Source organism: Xenopus laevis, chromosome 1S (assembly GCF_017654675.1).
Source record: "Xenopus laevis strain J_2021 chromosome 1S, Xenopus_laevis_v10.1, whole genome shotgun sequence".
Classification (NCBI taxonomy): Eukaryota; Metazoa; Chordata; class Amphibia; order Anura; family Pipidae; genus Xenopus; species Xenopus laevis.
This window is the reverse complement of record NC_054372.1, coordinates 198,704,753-198,729,934: the sequence shown is the minus strand read 5'-3', so window position 1 is coordinate 198,729,934 and position 25,182 is coordinate 198,704,753. Positions and strand designations below refer to the sequence as shown.

At 41.9% G+C, this 25,182-nt stretch overlaps 1 protein-coding gene across 3 annotated transcripts in view; it reads right to left on the bottom strand.

Annotated features, from left to right (window-relative positions):
- Window positions 1–599: 599 nt before the first annotated feature.
- Window positions 600–25,182, bottom strand: part of LOC108707359 (PHD finger protein 24) — a 66,860-nt gene continuing 42,277 nt past the window's right edge. For all 3 annotated transcript variants that reach the window (XM_018244640.2, XM_041580681.1, XM_041580680.1), the window contains exons 3-8: window positions 18,952–19,137; window positions 12,665–12,743; window positions 9,516–9,718; window positions 6,122–6,288; window positions 3,522–3,623; window positions 600–1,574 (exon numbers count right to left, since the gene is read on the bottom strand). In XM_018244640.2, coding sequence (XP_018100129.1) covers window positions 1,478–1,574; window positions 3,522–3,623; window positions 6,122–6,288; window positions 9,516–9,718; window positions 12,665–12,743; window positions 18,952–19,137 — 834 coding nt within the window. In that variant the 3' untranslated portion in view covers window positions 600–1,477. The remainder of the gene's footprint in view (window positions 1,575–3,521; window positions 3,624–6,121; window positions 6,289–9,515; window positions 9,719–12,664; window positions 12,744–18,951; window positions 19,138–25,182) is intronic.

The window sequence follows — 25,182 nt, the reverse complement described above, 5'->3', positions numbered from 1 at the left end:
TGTTTTGCCTTGGTGCCTCAGCAACTTTTTGTCTAAATGCTTTAAAGTCAATGAGCGTTTTTTCTTATGGCGAAATTTTTGTTGTGGAGACTTTTTGTCATGTCGAATTCATGCCTGCCAAAAAAAATTTAGCTCATCACGAATTAGGACATGTTGGACAATGGTGGATATAGTGGTATCTCTGGGCTAAATAGGCCTCTGGTTCCTCTACTTCCAGCCCTGGTTGCTTCTCAAGGACCATTAGCTCTGACAGGACTATTCGCTTGACAGTCTTTGTTAGTGATGAGCGAGTTTTTTTTTTGCAAGACAAATTTCTGCAATTTTTTCGTGAAACTGCAGCAAAAATCTCGCTGTGACAAAAAAGTTGCCAAGACCAAATTGTCACCAAGATAAAAAAGTCACCATAAGAAAAAATGCCCATTGACTTTCATGCATTTGGGAGAGATTCGCTCATCACTAGTCTTTGTTGAAAGAAGTCCAGGCTAAAGTTGCCAAACTGACTTGCCCCAGACAGTAACCTGGACTTTCATCTGGCCACCAGCATCGTGTCCGAGGTCTCTCTTCCACCAGTAAGAAAAAACTCACTCTGTATCACTCTGCATTGTTTATAGCACACATATCCTTTTTTAATTATTATAAGCAATTTACTTGAGTTTAAAACAAACATTACAGCCTTAAATCTCTCGTCTGAAATCAGAAAACCACCAGCGAGTTTCAGAAGAACTTTCCCATCAGCATCTTTGGATGAGAACTGCTTTTGGGGCAGTAGAAACGAGCATATTATAATTAATGGACCCCATGTACTGCAATAGCTACTAGATAGTGTTAGTAATGATGTTGGGGGATGTCCAACCTAGAGGCATGGGGGGCTTCTCTTTAGTGACAGTATTTATTGGGGGGACAATGGTACATTGTATCACTGATTTATCTGGAATGAGGGTTTGTGCTTATCAATGTGACATGGTGGAGATAAATCAGATTCTCAGACAATTACAATCTGTCACTTAAACTCTTGACTTATAGGCAAAAAATCCCAGAACATACTTTTGTTTATAAATCCCTAAAACATCAGCACAAAGGAACATCACAGAAGAAAAATAACCAATGTCCATGAAATATTTCCACTATCTTTGCTCTGTAGTCAGTCATCTCTCCTGCCTTCATTCTCAGCACTTTGGCATCTTACAGATGAGTTCTGATTCATGAAACCACCTGGCTACATTATCTCCAGAAACTCACTGTCCATGTTCCAGTTGGACAGCATGATGGTGCCCATCTCATAAAAACATTGTCCAGTAAAAAAGTCTTTTAGCAAAGGGTTGGGAAGGCAAGACGTTTATTGAGGGGGCATCAAGCTGTTGTGTCATCTCCAGATCATCTAAAGCATCCAATGTAGAGAACATTCCTATCTCCAGATATCATCCTCCCCACATGCATCAGGCATCAAGTGGGATCCCTCAAATGGAACTGTTACATTTTATACTGATGGCTTCAGGTGGATGGCAGAACTATTTGGGCGAGCAGCAAGAATGAAGATGGCGTTCTCCTTTAGGAAAGTGTCCCAGCTGACTTGTCTGTAACAGAAAGTTAATGAAGGTTATTTGGCCATAAAGCAGTGTTATACTGAAGACTTTATATATCGTGCAGAGGTTAAGAAGAGTTTCTGTTGATAGGGCCAACCATTGTATTCTTATTGACAAATAAATCTGAATTCTGGGATGAACTACATAGTTACATGGTTAAATTGGGTTAAAAAAAGACAAAGTCCATCAGGTTCAACCCCTCCAAATGAAAACCCAGCCCCATACACACACCCCTCCCTACTGTCACATAAATGATATATACCCATATCTATACTAACTATAGAGTTTAGTATCACAATAGCCTTTGTATTATGTCTGTCCAAGAAATCATCCAAGTCCCTCTTATAGTCATTAACTGAATCAGCATCACAACATCACCCGGCAGTGCATTCCCCAACCTCACTGTCCTGTTATGAATGAGAAGAGGACATTTCCCCACTGGTATAATCTTTATTGTAAGGCAGTTAGGGTCACGGCATATCCAACCAAGGGAAGTGGTAATGAGTAACTCATTGGTATGATCCAAATCAGATACAATTATAACAAAAAAGGGCATTTCTCATTTTTATAATCATTGACTGGCCTAGGAAGCATTCTGATTGGCTTTTGGGGGTGACAATCAGAGTGAGGGTGAGGCTTAATTTGCTACCGTTCTACAAGGGCTTTTGGAGCTTCCAAGAGGTGAAATTTGATGGACACTTTCAAATGTAACCTATGTTTGAAGTGTAAGAGGAGTTTATTAATACACAAGATCAGATGAGTTAGATTAACACTAGAAGAGGTCTAGGTGGGATAATTAGAGTATGGGGTAATTAGAAGACATGGAATAGTTTAGGAAGTACAAGAATAGGTCTAATTTGCATAAAACTGCCTTTCTTTGCTGGTTCATACAGTTGAGATGCCTCCAAGTTTAATGAAGGCGCCCATAAGAAATAAAGATACTAAATGGGTAAAAAAAAACCTTACACACTATCACCACATGATGGGTTATTTGTGTGGGTCATGGTACCAGAGGATTTCTCTTGGGCACCAATTAGATATGATGTGCTGTTATCTGTTGGTCTTCATGCGCTACCATAGAAAAATCATGTCCATTTTACTATAATCTGAGACTGTTGAGATCAGGTGTTCCAAATCAAAGATGGATTAAGAACAATAGTGGCTCCAAGACAAGTATAAATTTGGGGCCTTTTTGCTCAGTACCAATACAGTAGCACACTCAAACTCTAGAGCAGATGTTTTTGGTGGCACCACCAGCCCCAGAGCCATAGAGCTAAATGTAGATCCAAACAGCTGCTGTGGATGCTAGCACGTGCAGGGTCGTTGATATGGCTCAAGATAAGAGACTAATAAGCCTGTATATAATGAAGACCTCTGCCCTCTTCTGCTACCCTATTGTCTACCAACAGCTGATAATTGCAGCATTTGCCAGTGACATTGCCCATCTCCTCTTACAGGACTTTTGGCCAATATGCCAACTCTGCCTGAGACACCGGCCTTTCCCTAGTCGGCTAATTTAGCAGCAAAGGGCTTTTACATATTCCTACACACAATGATGAATTAAGGTTCCTTTCAACATTACATCTCTGCACTTCAATTACAGGCAGTAAGAAATGGATGAAAATGAGGTGTTAAATGTAATTACATGCTAATGAGTTCCATCTAATATATCAGATTTGATCTGGGATCAGTAAACTCCATAACCTTTTCCCAAAGCACCCGGGACCAATAAAAGGGAAAGGCCTGTCATATTGATGGTACCGCAGTCCTGTGATTAAATGTGCAAATACTCAATCAGCAACGCCGAGGAATCAGCTATTATTATCATCCCTTATTTATATAAAATATTCTGCAGTACTGTACGGGCCATTCCAATGTGTCCCTGTCCCAGTGGAGCTTACAATCAAGCAGTGAGTTTATGTTTTCAGAAGCTCTTACCTGCCCTCGTCTGGGTCAGAGGTCAGTGGTGTCTTGTCTTGGCTTTTTCCACTGGTGCTGCTGGCGGGGCTACTCTCTGACATTGGGCCAACATGGCTTATACTGGGGAGAGACACAAATACATAATATCAACTGGGGCAGTAACACCACCAAAGTATCTGCAACATAGAACCTTCCACTTGTTGGCTTTAGTTGTATCCCATTGGGACCAGTTTCTTATTACTTAAACAGAAACACTGTAGCAAAGCCTTGATTGACCCTGATACCTTGGCTCTTGGTCTGCATTTAGCTTACTGTTCACCCCAAATCTATTTTTTTGGGTTCAAAACCTTAAAGCAAGGATTCCAGGGGGTGAATAGATATCCTTCCCAAATCTCATTGTAACTGGCCTTCAGCCTGAGTTCGCCCATAGTTCTACTGAGGGCAGCCCAGAGAGTTTGGGAAGTAGTGCTTTAAAGTCCTCTGCAGTTCTTTTTCTAAAGGACACCCACCTTAGTGCCTATGAGTAAGTGCCCACCCATGGGACAAAACACATTAGATTTGAATATGTCCTAATAAAGATGTTCTACTTTTTTTTATATCATCTGGGCTCCTTTCTCAACCAACAGTAAGTCTATCCCGCCTTTTCAATTAAATTATATGGCCTTTGGACTGGGCGTCTGCTTGAGATTAGACAACTGTGAAAGACTTTACAATGAAATAAGCAACTTTTTGAAACCTACATTTATTTTGGACAGTGCTCCAGCAGTAGAGATACACACCACAGTGAATCAGTTTATCAGTTTATTTGACACCCACCTTAGCCTGTATATCCACAACTCAAGGTCTACTGAAGAGTCTCTAGACCAGAGGTCCCCAACCCTTTTTTAGCCATGAGCCACATTCAAATGTAAGAAGCGTTAGGGAGCAACACAAGCATGAAAAAAGACTGTCAGCCTACTGAAAGTTTGCCTCCAAGCCTGGAATTCAAAAACAAGCACATGCTTTGAGGACACTGGGTGCAACAACAAGTGGTTGTTGAGTAACATGTTGATCGTGATCCACTGGTTGGCAATCACTACTGTAGACCTATTGGTCTATGTCTGCTATGGGTTATTTCTCCTAAACGGATCTACTGATTCTCCTCAAACCTTTTCAATGTGTCGTACAGAGCCTCCTGAAGCTTCTGATGGCCTCCTCCTGATGGCTTTTCATTTATGGCACTTGTTTTTCAGAGGCCTTGATAACTATGCAGGGAATGTTGGCTAAAATCATCTAACAAAGCACATCAAGAAAGGATTAAAGGATAAGTAAACTTTTAAAATGAGTGAATGTAAAACTAATGAGGGGGCTATTCTAAGCACTTTTGTAATGTACATTAATTTTGTACATTCCAAGATATTAAAGGGCATGTAAAGGCAAAAATATAAAATCCCATTTTTACTTTCTTTAATGAAAAATAAATCTATCTCCAATATACTTTAATTAAAAGATGTCTACAGTTTTTATCATAAACCTGACTGTATGCAGTGCAAATCCCCCTTCTTTTACCGCTGTGGATAGGAATTGTCAGATGGTCCCCAACTGCTGTGCAGGTAAACGATCATACTTTCAAATGGCAGGGGGAGCCCCCCCACCTTACTTCCCAGAACTCGAGCAGCATTGTTGGATTCCCTGTAGAGATTTGTATCCAGAGACGCAGTGCAGTCTCTATATTATGATTATTAATCAGCCTTGCTGTATTGGCTTCTATGGCAGATATTATTTGACTTGTGCTGTTTTGATAATTTATGACGATCCCTAAGCTTAACCTCCCAACTGAAGCCCAGACCACACTGAGCATGTGTAAGTCTTGATATTGCAGAAATGTCTAACAAAGTTACAAGATGTGAGAAAGGTCTCTAATTTTATTCCTAAGCAGAAGAACATCAGCCTCTTTCTTTCTCCTGACAACTTCCTTGACTACTTGGTGGTCAGACTGGTGGGAAACTGACCAGCAGGTGGAGCTGTTGTAACACAATTCATTCATATTAACAGTATATGTATCCCTTAATATCTTGGAATAAAAACAAAATAAATAATGATTGTAAATTACAAAAAGTGCTTAGAACAGCCCCCTCATTAGTTTTATATTCACTTATTTTAACGGTTTACTTAGTTGTTTACCATTAAGTTGCCTGTTAGTATGTTATAGAATGGCTGATTCAATTGGCTTTCATGTTTTCTTTTTTATAATAGTTATTATTTGTTTTCTTCTTCTGACTCAAATCGGGGCCTCTGACCCCATTTAAATAACAAATGTTGGGTAAATGTACAAATGTATTGTTATTGCTACTTTGTATTACACATCTTTCTATTCAGCCCCTCCTCTATTCATACTCCAGTCTCTTTTTCAAATCAATGAATGGTTGCTAAGGTTTTTTGGACCCTAGCAACCAGATGGCTGAAACTGCAAACTGGAGAACTGCTGATTAAAAAGCTAAATAACCCAAAACCACAAATAAAAAAATTTAAACCAACTGCAAATTGTCTTAGAATATCCCTTTCTACGGAATATAAATCAGGGATCTCCTGCCTGTGGCCCTTCCTCTTACCATACACATTGGAGGGGCCCCACTCACCTGACATTACAGGATACGGCCTCTTTCGATTGTTTTCGGAACCAGCCGTGCTGCGCCCTCCGACATTCGCTGCCGTTGATCAGTTTGTTATTGTCTTGGTCCAGAGAGAGGAACGTGGCCCGAGTCCTCTCTCGCTCTTTAGCCGTGAGCAGCCGCAGCAGGGAATTCTGGGTACAGCAAATAAGAGACATTTCACAGGATTAAGGTTTTGTCTGGAAAAACAAATATTTTCTGTATAACGTACAACGGGTGTGTGGGGTACAGTATATAGGGGCTACTTACAGTTGGCAGTGCCAACTTAACTTTAAGTATGTTATAGAATGGCTAATTCTAAGCAACTTTTCAATTGGCCTTCATTATTTATTTTTTATTGTTTTAGAATAATTTGCTTTCATTTTCTGACACCTTATTGATTTCAAATGAGGGTCACTGACCCCATCTAAAAACAAATATTCCGTAAGGCTACAATTGTATTGTTACATTTTTTTTACTAATCTTTCTATTCAGGCCTCTCCTATTCATATTCAAGTCTCTTATTCAAATCAATGCATGGTTGCTAGGGGCATTGGGAGCCTAGCAACCATATGGCTGAAATTGCAAACTGGAGAGCTGCTGAATAAAAAGCTAAATAACTCAAAAACCACAAATAATAAAAAATGAAAACCAATTGCAAATTGTTTCAGACTATCACTCTCTACATCATACTAACAGTTAACTCAAAGTTGAACAACTCCTTAAAAACAGGCCTAAGTTACAATGTGTTTTGCAATTTAAACCCTGCCACAACTTCACCAGACAGGGACTGGCAATCTGTAGATTATGGCAAATGCCGAAGGGGCTGTAATATGCTGTAGTCCCTATTTATTGGGCCTATGGGGCTGTTTGGGCCTCTGTGCACATGATCTGCAAGGGCCTATTTTATATCAGTCAGGGCCTGACTGTCAGTTACTGTAGGTGCCACCCCTAAAGAATATAACCTGGGCTTGTTTGCACTTTGTACCCTGTCCTACACTTTCTAAATGACCCCACTTCACTCAATGAGCAGGTACAGGTACAGGCTCTTCACCATGCAAAGTACCCAAGCAACCAGACAGCATCCCGCTTACCCTAGTAACCAGATAGTATCCCGCTTAACCTATCACCCAGAAAGAATCATGTATACCCTAGCAACCAAACAGCATCCACCTTACCATAGCAACCACACAGCATCCCCCTTACCCTAGCAACCAGATACCATCCCGCTTAACCTATCAACCAGAAAGAATCCTGTACACCCTAGAAACCACACAGCATCCTGCTTACCCTCGTAGCAAGACAGCATCATCTTTAACCTATAGACAGACAGCATCCTGCTTACCCTAGCAACAAGACAGCATCCCCCTTTCCTTAGCAACCAGACAGCATCCCACTTACCCTAGCAAAAATACAGCATCCCACTTACCCTAGCAACCAGACAGCATCCTGATTATCCTAGCAACACTACAGCATCCGGCTTAACCTGTCAACCAGTCAGCATCCCACTTACCCTAGCAACAATACAGCATCCCGCTTACCCTAGCAACCAAACAGCATCCCACTTACATTAGCAAACATACAGCATCCTGCTTACCCTAGCAACAAAACAGCATCCTGATTACCCTAGCAACACTACAGCATCCGGCTTAACCTGTAAACCAGACAGTATCCCGCTTAGCCTACCAACCAGACAGCATCCTGCCTACCCTAGCAACCAGACAGCATCCTGCTTACCGTAGCAACCAGTCAGAATCCTGCTTACCCTAGCAACCAGGCAGCAACCTGCTGACAATAGCAACAATACAGCATCCCGCTTACCCTAGCAACAATACATCATCCCGCTTAACCTATAGACCAGACAGAATGCTGCTTACCTTAGCAACCAGACAGCATCCTGCTTACCTTAGCAACAAAACAACATCCAGCATAACTTATAGGGCCAGACAGCTTACCCTAGCAACCAAAAAGCATCCCGCTACCCCTAGCAACAATACAGCATCCCGTTTACCCTAGCAACAATACATCATCCAGCATAACCTATAGACCAGACAGCATCCTGCTTACCCTAGCAACCAGACAACCTCCCATTTACCCTAGCAACCACAACATGCCACTTAACCTATAAACCAGACAGCATCCAGCTTAATCTATCAACAATACAGCATCCTGCTTAACCTATAGGCCAGACAGCATCCTGCCTACCCTAGCAACCAGACAGCATCCCACTTACCCTAGCAACAATACAGCATCCTGCTTAACCTATAGACCAGACAGCATCTTGCTTACCCTAGCAACCAGACAGCATCCCGCTTACCATATTGACCACAAAGCATTCCACTTACCCTAGCAACAATACAGCATTCTGTTTAACCTAGTAACCAGACTGTATCCGGCTTACCCTAGCAACGAGACAGTGGTTAAAATGGTAGAAGCAGCAATATGGCTTTGAATCTTCATACAATTATAACAGGACAATGCTGCTTCTTACAATTAATATTTTCCCCTTCTATGAATATAAAGAAATTGGATAAATATGGCAATTGACTCCACTGTACATCATTTATAGAGCAATACGGCCAAGGATCATCCCAGTGACAATTTAATTTCCCCTTGCATATGAAACTCTACTATATTGTAACATTCATTTGCTTTTGGATGATACTTTAATTAAACTCGCTCGTTATGATTATCCTACAAGAATGAGCGACACTGAGTCTTTTCCTACCAAAGAGAAAGAAAATCAGTCCTAATCATTTAAACTAAAAGCGCCACTTTATCTTCGCTAATTAGCCTAATTATAAAAATCTGAGCTTTCAGTCCCACCTAATTGTGCCCTTTTCCACTCCACAAATTCTGATGTGCCGGATTCCTCTTACTACAGGCAACTCAATTATTCATTCTTTGCATGTCGCCCACTTGAAGCTGAGGATTTAAAGTACAATTCATGTTCCTCTTCTATTAACCTTAATTTAAATAGTCTTTCCAGGCTGTAAAACAAGTCAGTTTAATTTGTTTGTACAACAATGTTTTTAGGTGTCAGAACCAGCAGTGCAGAGACTATAAACAGTCTTCTGATAAGTTGAACATCTGGAGCCTGAAACCTGCGGGACCCGCGTGTTTGGGTCAATATTTAGAACAGGATTTCTGTTTGGGTGGGTTACAATCGATTTTGGACAGGGTCGGTGGGACACTGGGAAACAACCCTGACCTCCCCATGGCCCAGATTGTAGCCGCAGGAATTGGAAACAAGATATACCCCAGGTAGGGGAGGGGTTGCATTTGGGGCAGGAGGGCCTGGGGGTTGCACCTGGGATGTAGGATTTGGGGGGGTGTGGGAGTCCCAGACCCCCAGTCCAGTTCACATCACTAGTGGTCTTACCTCTGTGCGTAGCTTTTGCAGCAGACAGATGGATTCATGGGAAATAAAATCCCCCCATTCCACTTGCCCCTTCTTCTCCGGATCCATAGAAGAGAACTGGAGGGTGACCTGCTCCTCTAGATCATCGCTCAGCGACTTGTCCTGCAGTTGTCGGTTCACTAGGTGCTTATAATGCAGAAAGTCGTCCAGCGTCAGGGGGCATTCTGGGAGAAACCAAGGGAAGGGAAGTATTTGTATATTGGTTATATGGTTGATCCCTTAATAATATGAATCTGAATTTTTATTGCAAGCTGAAACAATGTCTGCTCAGTCTGATATTTGACTCTCTCCCTAAAATGGAGCAGAGTGGATCTCTCCCAGGTATCTTGAGGTGCATGATATTGGGCTGATCAAACCGTGGGCCCTAGGGTGGGATCACAACGAGCAGAATATGGGCTGTCCGATCAGGGACCGCACCGACAAACCAATGCAGTCCTCTATCCGACACTATTATTAATTCTGTCCGACTGACATCTGGCCAACTTTTGGCCAGTTATCTATATGAGAAGGGTGTCCGAAGGGCCTCATTCACTGCCCAATAAGATGCCGATTTAATCTGTCGGCAGCTTGTCGAAACACTGCTTTAAAGGGGTAAGTAAATCTTTAAAATAAGTGAATGTAAAGCTGATGAGGGGTCTATTCTAAGCACTTTTGTAATTTACATTCATTATTTATTTTGTTTTTATTCCAAGATATTAAGGGATACATGTAGTGTTAATATAACAAACAAGGGAAAGTTGTGCTCACCACTAATTTATAAAACCATTAGGCGGGGGTGCAATGAGGCTGTGACCACAAAATACATATAGTCAAATACAAGAGTCCTCTGCACTCAACCCATTATCAATATATTTAAGAGACATTTTGTGCTACTGCTACTGAAAAATGCCTTACCCTTTAAACAAAACAGGGATTGTTTGTCCATATATTGCAATATATTTAAGCTGAACAACTACGTCAAAGTCATCCCATATCTGGCCAGTCCAGAGGACTCTTGTATTTGTCTATATGTATTTAGTGGTCACAGCCTCATTGCACCCCGCCTAATGGTTTTAATTAGTGGTGAGCACAACTTTCCCTTGTTTGTTATAGTTATACAGGAGCAGTGACCAGCTCCATGTTGTAGCTCCCACCCCTCCCAGCTATAGTCAGGTGATCCCACTGGTGGCCAATAAAAGGGCAGCCAAGTTTGGGAGTTTTACTTTGAAAGCAGCGAGTAAGTTGCAGGTAAAACTTAGTCCCTTTGTAAAATGTATAATGAAGCAATAGAATTCTTAATGAATCAGATAAAATTGAGCGTAGGACTGGCCAGATATGGGATGACTTTGACGTAGTTGTTCAGCTTAAATATATTGCAATATATGGACAAACCATCCCTGTTTTGTTTAAAGGGTAAGGTATTTTTCAGTAGCAGTAGCACAAAATGTCTCTGTCTTAAATATATTGATAATGGGTTGAGTGCAGAGGACTCTTGTATTTGACTATATGTACTGTTAATATGAATGAATTGTGTTACAACAGCGCCACCTGCTGGTCAGTTTCCCACCAGTCTGACCAGCAAGTAGTCAAGGAAGTTGTCAGGAGAAAGAAAGAGGCTGATGTTCTTCTGCTTAGGAAAGATGTGAGAAAGGTTTCTAATTTTATTGAATAAATAATGAATGTAAATGACAAAAGTGCTTAGAATAACCCCATCAGTTTTACATTCACTTATTGGAAAGGTTAACTTATCCTTTAAGTTGGCCATACATGGGAAGACTTGAGCTACTGATTCGGCCCATTCAGACCAAGATGGCATCTTATCTACCTGTGTATGTGGTCTACCTGCTAGGTTCAAAAACTCAGTTGGAGTGAGGAATGAATTGCCTTGTTGATACAGCCGTCAACAGCCTGAATACCATCACTGGGATCCAACTGTTTGGCCCAGGGCCGGACTGGCAATCTGTGGGTTCTGGCAAATGCCAGAGGGGCTGCCATAAGATGCCATAGAAAGTCACTATTTAATGGGCTGCTGGGGAGCTGATTGGGCCTCTCTGTACTTGACCAGGGCCTATTTTGACTCCCAGTCCAGACCTGGTTTGGCCCTTGGACCTCAAGTAGAACATATGGTGGAAAGATCCTCTCATTTTGTGACCTTGCCAAAACCGGCAGACGCCGTCCAAATTCTGAAATCAGACCATTTATTTGTGGATTTCAACACTGCTTTGTAGGTGATGCTTTGCTTTTCTATAGTCACCCCCCCCCCTGCTCCTTTAGGACCGTTCCCTTCTGCAGCGGCCGGAACAGATGTTCTATAATAATACTCACTAATGAAACGATTGTTCTGCAGAAGTCACATGTCTGGAACATCATTGCCAACTCTAATTAGCAAACAGCAGAACTTATTGTGTAAGTAATTATAAACAAGAGGCTGATTATTATTCTATAAAATGCTATGATACCTGTGCTGGGATGTCGGCTGGGCACAAGAGCTAGCACTCCAGCACATAGTGAATCCACATCCCCATTGTATTCAACACTATTGCTGTTATGACGTTCCCTACCAACCTTTAAAGGGCATGTAAAGCCAAAAAAATAAAATCCAATTTTTACTTTCTTTAATGAAAAAGAAACCTTTCTCCAATATACTTTAATTAAAAAATGTGTACCGTTTTTATAAGAAACCTGACTGTATGCAGTGAAATTCTCCCTTCATTTACTGCTGTGGATAGGAATTGTCAGACGGTCCCTAACTGCTCTGCAGGGAAACAATCATACTTATGTACAGCAGGGGGAGCCCCCGCCTTACTTCCCAGCCATGCAGAACTCAAGCAGCTTTGTTTATGACGATCCCTAAGCAGCCCAGACCACACTGAGCATGTGCACAGTCTTAGTCTTGTAAAGATGTATTACAAAGTTACAAGATGACAGCCCCCAGTGGCCAACTTTGGAAGCATAAATCATTTGTTTGATTAGACTTGTGGTGCAGTAAATTCATGTTTATGTTTAGTATACAAAATACAGCATTTCTAGCCTTATTCTATTTTACACTTTCCTTGTCCATTAATGGTGCCACAATCGTTGGTGTAGGTGATGATTCTGATGTACATGTGCCGTCCCTGGGAGCTACTTACCGGGTATCACTTTGCACTGGCTGAACATCTCCATCAAACTGTACATCTCCTCTTGTGTCAGCAGCAGATTCAGATTATCCTGGGGACACGGAGAAACATCAAATTAGCTCCAAAAACACATTTTCTCTGAACACAGGGGCATTTGCCAAACACTGGATATTCTGTTTGCCAGAACCGACAAGAACTCCACTGCTCTGGGCATGGGATATTGGCCAACTGGACTGGCAATCTGTGGGTTCAGGGAGGGGTTGTTCTAAGTTGCCATAGACACGGATTATTTATTGGGCCTGTTTGGGCCTCTATGAAGATGAAATGTCAGGGCCTATTTGGAATCCCTGTCCAGACCTGGAAATTAGAGACTAGCAAACTGTACTCTGTACTATCTCTCTGAAGGGAGAAGAAGTTATTTGGAGCTTTCTGGATAACAGGTTTCCAGATAGGGTTGACAACTTTTCTGGAAAATAAATACCGGCCTTCCTTTATTCTTGCCATTTTTTCCCATTAATAAAATTGCCATCAAGCATCATTTTTAAAGGCCAGGTGGCAACCCTATTCCCAGATAATGATTTTCCAATACAACATGGGGCAGTTTTATTAAGGGTTGAATTGAAAATTTGAATTTTTCATTTATGTTATGGCCAAAACTGTCAAATTCAACTAGGGAATTATCCAAACTCGATTCAAGTTTTTAAAAAAATTTGAATTCGATTTTCGAGATTTATCAAACTCTGGCCCTTTAAGAATTCGACTATTCGCTACCTAAAACCTGCCGAATTCCGATATAAGTGAGGTCCAGGGACCAATTTGGAGATGTTTGTAGCTTTCCATGTTTGGTTGAATTTGAATCGAATTCTATTTGAGTTTTCAGGTCGGTAAAATTTGTCCGAGTTTTAGATTTTTTTCTTAAAGAACCCCCCAGTCGAATTTCGAGTATAAAAGTTTATAAAACTCACATGAATTTGAAATTTGTCGTTGCTCTTAGCTGGGATTTCACTTGCATGTCTGACTGTATATCAGAGCTATCCAGCTATCTTATATAGAGAGAGCATTGTTTTATTATCATTATCTTTATATAATATAGTATAGGCCGGCAGCCAGAGCCGTCGGGTTACCCCTGAAAGTGTGGTGGGTTAAAGTGGTTGTTCACCTTTAAATTAACTGTTAGTATGATGTAGAGGGTGATACGCTGAGTCAATTTGCAATTGGTTTTCATTTTTTATTATTTGTGTTTTTTTATTTAATCATATTCCAGTCTCTTATTCAAATCAGTGCATGTTGCTAGGGAAATTTGTACCCTAGCAACCAGATTACTGAAGCTTCAAATTCAGCAGCTCTGCAGTTTGAAGCTTCAGTAATCTGGTTGCTAGGGTACAAATTTCCCTAGCAACATGCACTGATTTGAATAAGAGACTGGAATATGAATAGGAGAGGCAAAAATGGAAAGAGGAGGAATAAAAAGTAGCAATAACAATACATTTGTAGCCTTACAGAGCATTTGTTTTTTAGATGGGGTCAGTGACCCCTCATTTGAAAGCTGGCAAAAGCCAGAAGAAGAAGGTAAATAATTTTTTCATAAATTATAAAATTATAAAATAAATAAATAATGAAGACCAGTTGAAAGGTTGCTTATAACTGGCCATTCTATAACATACTAAAAGTTAAATAAAAGATGAGCCACCCCTTTAAAGATGACTTGACAGCCAATCATAGTGAGACGTTCTGAGGTTAAACTGCACCTCTGGGAAATAACTCCATGAATGTGTCTCAGTCTCTTATTAACAGACACTGCGGGACCTGAGCAGAGAATAATGTGTTTTATTAGAAGATTTAATTGGTTCCACAATAATAACAGCGTAAAGATTCCCCAATTATCGGCTGCAATAACTTTAGTGCTGAAATATGTAAGGACCAAAGGAACATTTATATTTCTTTTATTAATACTGGTTGTTTTCTGTTAACAGAGTTAGTGATAGGTGGATTTATTTGGCAGGCGCAAATTCAGAACGAATTTGGCTGTTTCACCGCCGGCGAATAAATTCGCTAATTTCATAAGAAAAATTTTTGACGCCGCCTTGCTGAAAATCGACGCAGGCATGAAAATCAATGTTTCGCAAATTTTTCGCCAGTTTCACAAATTTCACTGGAAATTCACAAAATTCATGGCGAAGGAAAACGGGACAAATTCGCCCATCACTAGCCAGAGTCAATAAAGTGTTAAATGCCTTCAATGTACCAGGCAAAGGGCACAACCCAACTGGGCCTGGGCAGTAGGCAAACAACTGGTCAAATATTCTCTTTTATTTAAGCAAAATTCAGTTCGCTTAATGACGTCTCCCTTTTAGATAAATAATACAATCCTCAGTCAGCCACATTTCTAGATTGTTAGCTCTTTGGCACAGTGATGCAATGTCTGTTCACAGCTCGGGCACTAATACGTTCTGTCCCTGCGAGCACCAGGGAGATGAAAGCAGCAACGTCTTGAGACGAGAGAAGGATAATTACAAGCCGGGAAGAGACAGCCCATAACTGCGGGGCAAGAAAAGGGCTTTATTCATCCACCACTGAGATTCTGCGTCAGGAGACTTCAAAGAAAGATCCGGCTTCACCAGGTTTTATATGTATTAACTCTTCACCAGGGGCTCTACGAGAAATGCACAACACCCACGGAAATCAGCCTTTAATTTGATTATTCCATTCCAGCAGCTCCTGCATCATCTAAGCACAGTGCTGACGCTTTAATATCCAGATGAGATACTTCCACAGCTCTGGTGCCTTTCTACCCATTCATATACACTGCTAATAAAGTCATTTGTACAAATACATCTTTATATATAATAGATACTACAGGCTAAAACCCCTGGGCCCCCTTAGCTCATAACAAGGTTACAGATATACAGAAACATTGGGGAAACAGTCACCCTGCTATAGTTCCAGGGGTACCCAGGGTACAAATAAGCACTCACCCCAAATCTCCCCCTAACTGACCTTCAGACTGGGCCCCCTTAGCTCATAACAAGGTTACAGATATATAGAAACATTGGGGTGTCACCCTGCTATAGTTCCAGGGGTACCCAGGGTACAAATAAGCACTCACCCCAAATCTCCCCCTAACTGACCTTCAGACTGGGCCCCCTTAGCTCATAACAAGGTTACAGATATATAGAAACATTGGGGTAACAGTCACCCTGCTATAGTTCCAGGGGTACCCAGGGTACAAATAAACACTCACCCCAAATCTCCCCCTAACTGACCTTCAGACTGGGCCCCCTTAGCTCATAACAAGGTTACAGATATATAGAAACATTGGGGTGTCACCCTGCTATAGTTCCAGGGGTACCCAGGGTACAAATAAGCACTCACCCCAAATCTCCCCCTAACTGACCTTCAGGCTGGGCCCCCTTAGCTCATAACAAGGTTACAGATATATAGAAACATTGGGGTAACAGTCACCCTGCTATAGTTCCAGGGGTACCCAGGGTACAAATAAACACTCACCCCAAATCTCCCCCTAACTGACCTTCAGACTGGGCCCCCTTAGCTCATAACAAGGTTACAGATATATAGAAACATTGGGGTGTCACCCTGCTATAGTTCCAGGGGTACCCAGGGTACAAATAAGGACTCACCCCAAATCTCCCCCTAACTGACCTTCAGACTGGGCCCCCTTAGCTCATAACAAGGTTACAGATATATAGAAACATTGGGGGTCACCTTGCTATAGTTCCAGGGGTACAGAAGCAAAAAAGAAGAGTAGGTAAGTTGGACCCACGCACTTGTGTACAACATACAATATATGTATTTTACATGTAATTCAATTAAAGCACACATATGTCCATGTGCAAATGGGCCCTTACACCCCAATATATACATATGAACTGCAAATGGGCATTGTGGGTAATGCAGGTAGAAGGTTGAGTAAATGAAGTTGTAAGATGTAAGTACAGAAGTGCAGTTTCCATACTAAGTGGCCCAGTGTGGGGAGCAGAGGAGTGGGGTCAGGAAAGCTCTGAGGAGGGGGGTCTGGCTGATTATTTTCATACATAGTGACTGTGAGTGAGACCAGAATGTGCCGTTCCAGCTTTGGACTCGTGCCCTGCAGTGTGTCTGCCCCCAGCTCTCAGCATTGATTATTCCATCGCTTGTCAACTCTGTCCCTTTAAGCAGAGACACTCCAATCTCAGAATCATAATAGGCCATTAATAATGAATCTATGCGGCGGCAGAATCATCGTTCCACTGTAATAATCACTGGGAAATAACAATTGTGGCACTTAAGCATCCACTCACATTCCTTGTCTGGCCAACACCTTATGTGCTTCTTCCTCTGCTGGGGAGAAATATCAGTGTGTGTGTGTGTGTGTGTGTGTGTGTGTGTGTGTGTGTGTGTGTGTGTGTGTGTGTGTGTGTGTGTGTGTGTGTGTGTGTGTGTGTGTGTGTGTGTGTGTGTGTGTGTGTGTGTGTGTGTGTGTGTGTGTGTGTGTGTGTGTGTGTGTGTGTGTGTGTGTGTGTGTGTGTGTGTGTGTGTGTGTGTGTGTGTGTGTGTGTGTGTGTTTTTCTATGTTGCATTTATGCATTGGAACCACAATCCAATACTGAGAAGCAGGTTTCCCCTTTAATTCCAGTGAACCAGTAGTGGATTTTGCTGGTTTAACTGACTACAAATACATACAGTTAAGTGCAATCTTATGCATTGTGAGGAACACCAATAAAACACTATAATAACAATATAATAAAACACCATTTGAGCCCATCTATTAATATACGTTGTCCCTTTAGCAGCTGAACCAAAAGCTTTGAGTCATCTCTCAATTCCATATAAACTAATGGGATTTTCATCCGCACACGAAGATTAATTCTGATCCAATAACAGAAGACCCCACTTTTCTGTATTTCTCCCCGACCTCTGATATATTTTCTGTCTCAGCCTCTCCCCAATTCCCTATTATGATCGGAATGGATCTCCCAGGGTGCCCTGTGGCCCTTTATGTGTTGGGAATAGATAAAAATAGACAGAAAGTCTTTGTTGGAGAAGTCTAAAGCCTCTATTGATACCTTGACAATGACGGAAAGATTCCCTTCATTCCATTCTCTGTACGAGGCTCTAATTCCCCCAGTCGTTCCCTTTGATTTCTACATTTCCCCTGAGGATATTTTGCTCTTTGGCTCCATTAAGGTTTTATCTAGAGAACCAGGCACAGCACATATTGTACTCCTGCTATACTATGTAATATATATGGAGACACAAGGCCCACCCCATGGGCTGTATTTCCATCATAGAGACTCAACTATGAAACCCTTTAAATAGAAGCTGATATAGAGGATTTGACCATCGACCTTTTGTCTCTCTTCTTCTGCCCATCAGCAATAACATGAATAATGATCAATACAAGATGTAGCCAAAGAGCTTGTTGTGGTTCTTTGGTTCTGTAGAACATAAACAGTTGGAAATTCTGGTAGCTATTGTATTCAAGTATCTTCCATCCCTATTATTCGTAATTGTTATGGGATGTGTTCACATTAAAGGAGAACTAAAGCCTAACTAAAGAAGTAGGTAGAAATGTTGTACATGATGTTTTGTGCTTCTGTACCAGCCCAAGGCAACCACAGCCCTTTAGCAGTAAAGATGCCCCAGTAGCTCCCCATCTTCTTTTCTGCTGATTCACTGATTCACATGCTCTGTGCTGCTGTCACTTACTGAGCTTAGGGAGCCACTCACAATATACAGTACACATAGAATAGAAATGTCACAATATAAGGCTGATTAGTAATTAATACACATAATTACTACATGGCAGCACAGAAACCAGTGCAATTAGCATCAGAATTGAATAATCAGCAAACCTGTAGCATCAGCTTATATTACAGCCAGGGAAGCTCATTTTCTGCTGGATAATTAGTGACGAGCCCTAAGCTTAGCTTCTCAACAGCCAATCAGAGCCCACTGAGCATGTGAGTGTCACAGACACTTTCCAAGATGGTGACCCCCTGTGACAAGTTTGAAGTCCTGGATCATTGCTGCTATTGACAAGCTGTAACTTTAGCCTCGTGCAATAAGTTCACTATATAAAATAGGACATTTTTAGCCTCATTCATTTCTAGGGCTTAGTTCTCATTTAAATTGTAAATTTTTCAGTAGGTCTAGTCCTACAGCAGGGACTATGGAGACCCCTGGACTCTGGTGATTTGGCCTTAACCAATGGGATTTTTATTGGTTGTACAGGTAGACCCCATGAACTGCTGGAGTCAATAGCTTTTAAGAGTTTGCCCTTTATTTTGTCTTTTACTTACACAATAGTAACAGCTCCAGCCGGTCTCTGTGTGCGCCATTTCCGTCAACTCCAGGGTGTTATCATTACGTAAATAGCCCATCCGACGTAGGCAGCCATCATGGAATACCCTGGAGCAGATTCGGCACGGATAGAGGCTCTCCGCTGTCCACACCTCACAGATTTCGCACATTTCATCGTTGGTGATCTGTAGAGATAAGTGGGAGATGACTCTGATACAGAAGGTGCCTCATCTATAAGTATAGTGACCAGAGAGAAGCATTAACTCTATGGGACCTCTGATGAAGCGCCCAATAGAGTGAAACGCGTCAGGAGGGAGTGACATGAGGGAGGCAGTCACTGCATTGTGGTGTGATGATATGTTAGAAGTTTGGAATAATTCATGTGATTTTTATTGATATGGATTAATTCTACAAACAGTAAGTAAGTTACTGTGCACGTTTCAAATATTTATCTCTATGGGACCCATTCAATATACATGTGAGTTTATGAAGAATTGATATCACCTATGAGTGGTTCCTGTACATTTCCTTATTCCTCTATTTTATTGCTGCCCAGAGTAGAACAAAGTTTTCTCATGACATAAAGGGGCCAAAGGAGAGACGAATGCCCTGCCCTGTGCCGACTTTGCACTCGATGTGTAAAGTAAATACTATTCAATTACCAAACGCCTAAATGGAATATTGAGCTTCCGTATAGAGTTATAAATGGCCGGGGCATTGATTCCTCCGATCTCGGGGAGGAAAGTGCAGCGTATGGATTGAGTCGCTCGTGTCTGGCCGCTAATGCCGAATTTGAAATGTAACAAACAAAAACAGTAACGATTTCCATGTTCCCTTAAGGAGCTGCGAGGAACAGAGCTGAAAGCCTCCCAGGAACGGCTTGGCCAAGAGTTATACAGAATTTAGCTAGCGTTGGTCTCCTTGATAAGGATAAATTGGATTCAGCACCTCTATGGTACATTCATGGCTCCCCTAAACTATCTCATATCCAGACAACCTGCAACTTTTTTGGGGGGGTCACAGGGGGGTGGCCCTATCTGTCTAACCAGCACTGATGAGGAGATGATGCATCTCGGGCCCCATAGATGTCCCTGTTTTTCCTAATTAATGTAGACCTGTAGCTTTGGGCAGCAATAGAAATAAGCGTCGCACCCAACAACATCAACACTGCACCCATTAACACAGGGGAACCCGAGAGCTACCGACACCTACGGACGATGCAATAAATCCAGGGTATCCACAGCTCCCTCTGTCAATCACCAAAACATAATTGCACCAAAAGAATAGGAAGAACGTGTCACTCACACCCAAAATGGCAGAAGTTATGCTACCTGGACACAGTGGCTGCACATCCTATCTGATCCCCATTGTAAGCAACAGTCCTGTCCTGCTTTATGGCAGCTGAGATTCTAGCTATCTGTATAACAGAACATTCTGTCCCAGTGGCTGCACAGATCCTATCTGATCCCCATTGTAAGCAGCAGTCCTGTCCTGCTTTATGGCAGCTGAGATTCTAGCTATCTGTATAACAGAACATTCTGTCCCAGTGGCTGCACAGATCCTATCTGATCCCCAATCAGGAAGGACGTGCGTGTGAGGAGCTCCTGAGTTACAGAGCTTACCCCAGGCCCAGCAAGGGTCTGGGGGTGCAGTTTACACTTTCTTTTGGACTTTATTATTTACCTACAACTTGGAAATGGAGAGAAGGATGTCAGCTCGTGTTAAAAGTGGAACAAAGACTTTAGGTGTTGGGAAAAAAGTCCCAAAAGAAACCATAAAGAAAGTCTTTTGCAAAAGCAAGAAAACTTCATGTGAAGTGGTGTGTAATGAAGAAAACAGTGAAGAATTGATGGAAGTAACACAGTCAGCAGAAGTGTCTGAACAAACAGCCAATATGGAGGATTTGCCTGGTGCAAGCTCCCCCTGTGAAATGCCCATGGAGAAAGCAGTGGATTCCAGCAGCCCCCAAAGTGTTTCAGAAGTGCGCAGATGTGGTGCAAGTACCCTTTTGGAGTGTTCCCTCAGTAACGCAGAGGTGGGCGACAGTGAAGTATCTGAGGCCCAGGCAGAAGGAGGGAGCTCCGGTGCTAGTGCTGAGGAAAAGGACAAGATGGCGTCCGCAAGCAGCAGCAGTGAGGCTTCAGGTGAGACTCTGAGAACTGCAGCTCCAGCACATTGTCACACCAACAACACTGAGACAAACACTGTGGAGGAAGTGACTAGCAGGGAGGCAAGCGTGAAGGATAGTCCTGCTAAACATATGGCAGGGCTTGAGGCGCTGTGTGGCCAGCTTGCTGTGGCAGTGGCAGAGGGGGCGCTGGATGGCACAGAGGAGACCAGGACTGGGGCACGGGTGAGTGGAGCACTGGCTAATGACTCTTCTAATGTGACTAGTAGTGGACACACTGTTAATACCTCACACATCATTGAATCACTCAGAGCTATGGAACTGTTAAGTAACAGGAGAAATACTTTGGAAAAAAACATTGAGAGGGAACTTTCAAATGTTAAATCTGCTAAGGGACATTTCAGAGCTCAAGGCATCAGGAAACTGGCAGAAATGAATAAAGAACTGGAGGAGGTGGTGGAAAATATGGAGGCTTTGTTATTAGTGATTAAACCATGGGAGGAGGTGTATAAAAACAAGGAACGGTTTAAACAAATGTCCAGTGGAGGGAAAAAGACCTTTGAATCCTCTTATTTGGATTTTGTGCTGAATGAAGGTGGGGGGGAATCAGATGATAATGGTGCAAATAATTTGTCTGAAACAAATGGAAAAGAAAGGAATGAAAATGTTTTGTTTAACAACAAGGAATGTGCAGTCTCTGAAGGGAATGTAAATGAGGTGGAGGGGGAGGGGGAGACACAAGCTGCTGAGAATGAAGCAACTAGTGCTTTACCTGAGGAAACAACACAACAATTTGCTCAAAATGGAGTTGATCCTGAACAAGGTAAACAGGATAGTAGGTCTTTCTGGGAGAAAAGGAAATTTTTTGCAAGGCAGGAGGAATCTTTTCATGATGGGCTCACTTTCAAAAGGAGAAATGTGGTTAAAATCAAATGGGAGGGAGAAAAGGAGAAATCACCAGGTAGCCGCTATGTGTGTAAAAACTTAATCAAACAATCAATGGGATTTACTACTGCAGATGTTTTTGCTTTTGTAAATGTGTCAGATATTGATTTTGAAATAAGTTTCAAGTTGTCCCAAGGTTTAGACAGATTTTGGAATTTATATCAAGATAAAAAGACATCCTCAGCATGGGAAGGCTTCAGGGCGAGTCCAGTCTCAAAACCAGAAGTAAAAACAGTAACAATCTTTTTTAAGAATGAGTCTGTCCCTCCTGCTGATGTGTTAGTCTGGTTAAAGAGACAATGCAATGTTTTGACGCCTTTAAAACCTGTATATAATGAGGAAGGATTTTGGGTGGTGGGTTGGAAGGCTCAAGTGAGGCTGAATGTGCAAAACAACTTGACACAGCATCTCCCAAATTCATTTTTTATAGGCAGAGAAAGGGGTGTTTGCTTTTATCCAGGGCAGCCCCGTCAATGTTATAAGTGTGGATCAAGGAGACATTTGGCGGGAGACTGTACAATAAAGATGTGCACATTGTGTGGGGCCCAGGGGCATGTCAACAAAGACTGCGAGAATGTGAGGTGTAACCTGTGTGCGGAACTGGGTCATACACACCGTGATTGTCCTAATGCCTGGCACAATATTGTTAAACTTTGCCCAAGAATAGAGGAGGAAATATTTCAGGAAGATGTAACAGAAGAAAGGCGGGAGGAGGAAGGGAACAATGAGGTTGCCCCCTGTCAAAGTAAAGAAAACCAAAAGGCAGAAAGTACTGTTACATCAGTGCAGGGAAGAGGGGATGACTGGAAGGTGGCAGGAAAAAAGGCAGGAAAAAAAGCAGGTAAAATGATCTTAGAAAGTGAAATCAAAACTTCAAACAGATTTGAATTGCCCTCAGGAAAGTCATGGGGGGATTTGGCAGAGGAGGAAGAGGAATTGAGAAGGATTGGTGAAGAGAAAAAAAGGGATGAAGGGAACAAAAAGGAGGTAAAAAAGAGAGTCAAGGAAAGGTCAATTAAAAAGAATGTGGTACCCCCCAGCAGTGGTTTGGGCAAAAGAAAGAAAGATTCTGTATTAGAATCTGAGGGTCCATCAAATGTGGAAATAGGAATTGTGGAGGAGCAAGGGAAGAAAAGGAAAGGAAGGATAGATAGTGAGGAAGAGTGGGAGTCCATTGATGAGGAGGATCTCCTGGTGGAGGGGGAGTCGTTGGGGGGCATGGGGAAACCCCAGTATAAAAGACATGCAGAACACAATCCTGTGAGAACAACTAACTCTCCAAGATGCCTGAACAAATAATTAAATTTAGTACTATAAATGTGTGTAGTATTAAAAATGTTAAAAAAAGACGGGAAGTGTTTAGTAACTTGGAGAAAGAAGAAAATGACATTTATTTTTTGCAAGAAACAAGACTAACCAATAAGATAGAGATTTTTAATGCAAAAAGGGACTGGCAGTTGGGTCCATCATTTTGGTCCATAGCAGAGGAAACAGCAGGGGGGGTGGGAATTCTTTTTAAGGGATTCTCAGACATTAAGGTTAAGAGATTTTTAGAGCTTAAAGTGGGTAGATGTATTTTACTAGATGTAAATATAAAAGGAGAAAGTTACAGACTTATAAATATTTATGCCCCTCATGCAGTGATAGAAAGAAAAGATCTGTTAGAAGAAATAAAACAATACTTGTGTGTTTCTAGCCAAGTCATTTGGGCTGGTGATTTTAACCAGACCTTAAATCCAGGAGATAGAACTGGGAGATATAACAAATATGAAGGTGCTTTCTTGTTAGGTATAATTAAGCAGGCGGGTTATATTGATGTGGCTACTTGGGGAGGGAGGAAAGCAGTACATACATACTTTTGCTCCAATAGAAGTAGTCGTATTGATATGATATTTGTAAAGGAAGGGGAGGTCTTCTCTGATGTGAAGGAATCATCAGTAGATTTCTCAGATCATTTAATGTTATCCTTTACAGTGGGAACATCAGATCTTCCCAAGAGAGGCAAAGGACTGTGGAGGCTGGGAATTGGGTCTCTTAAAGAAGCAGCAGAGGATGGCTCTTTTAAGGTGTTTTTTGAAGCCTTGTGGTCAAAATTCTTTTTCTTTGATTCTGTGGTACACTGGTGGGAGGAAGCAAAAAAAGAAATCCGAACTTTCTTCACAAAACTATCTGTTAAACGGGAGGGTTTAAGATCTAAAACATACCAGTCTCTGAGGAAGAAGTTGGAAACCTTAATTTCGGCCGGGGTGGTGGGGGAAAAAATTGCCCGGTTGAAATATCTGATTAGACAGCATCAGTACAGTCGCAAGGACTCTATGATTCTGGAGAGAGATTTTGGGGCAAAAAACTCCCCTGATCCTTTTCAGAATTGTAGAGAGACCTTTAAGAAAAAGCAGGTGACTGGCCTTATTGACTCCGAGGGAGTTATACAGAAATCCAGGGAGGGTATCCTCGGGGTTGTAAGGTCGTACTATGCTGATCTGTTCAGAAGTAAAACTTTGGAGAGGGAAAGGACTGAAAACTTTTTAAAGGCGACCCCAGGACCTGATACAGTAAATTTGGACTTTTCCCCATTGACAGCAAATATTGAGGAGGAAGAGGTGGCGGGTGCGATTGATAAAATGCACAACAAGAAAGCTCCAGGGCCTGATGGGCTAACAGCAGAGTTTTATAAGACCTTTAAATCGCTGTTAGTCCCGGTGTTAGTTAAGATCTTTAATGAATGTTTGGAGGGGGGTATGCCTGAGTCAATGAGGTGTTCTTCTTTAATTTTGCTGTCAAAGGGGAAGGATGATGAGAAGGTTGAGAACTGGAGGCCAATTGCCCTTCTCAATTCTGACAGAAAGATTCTGGCGCGGATTCTTTTTTCACGTTTGATTTTGTTTTCTGGCACTTTATTATCGTCCTGTCAGTTCTGCACGGTGAAGGGGCGGAGCATCTTTGGGGCCCTCCTTACTTTAAGGGAAGCCTTGGAGTCATGCAAAGCTCATGGGTGGGGAAAATACCTGTTGTCTTTGGATCAAACTAAAGCTTTTGATAAGGTTAACCATGACTATCTATGGGCTGTTTTGTCTAAATATGGCATCCCAGGCAAATTCATTAGTTGGTTAAGGATTTTGTATGAAGGGGCAAAAAGCTTCCCACTGATTAATGGCTG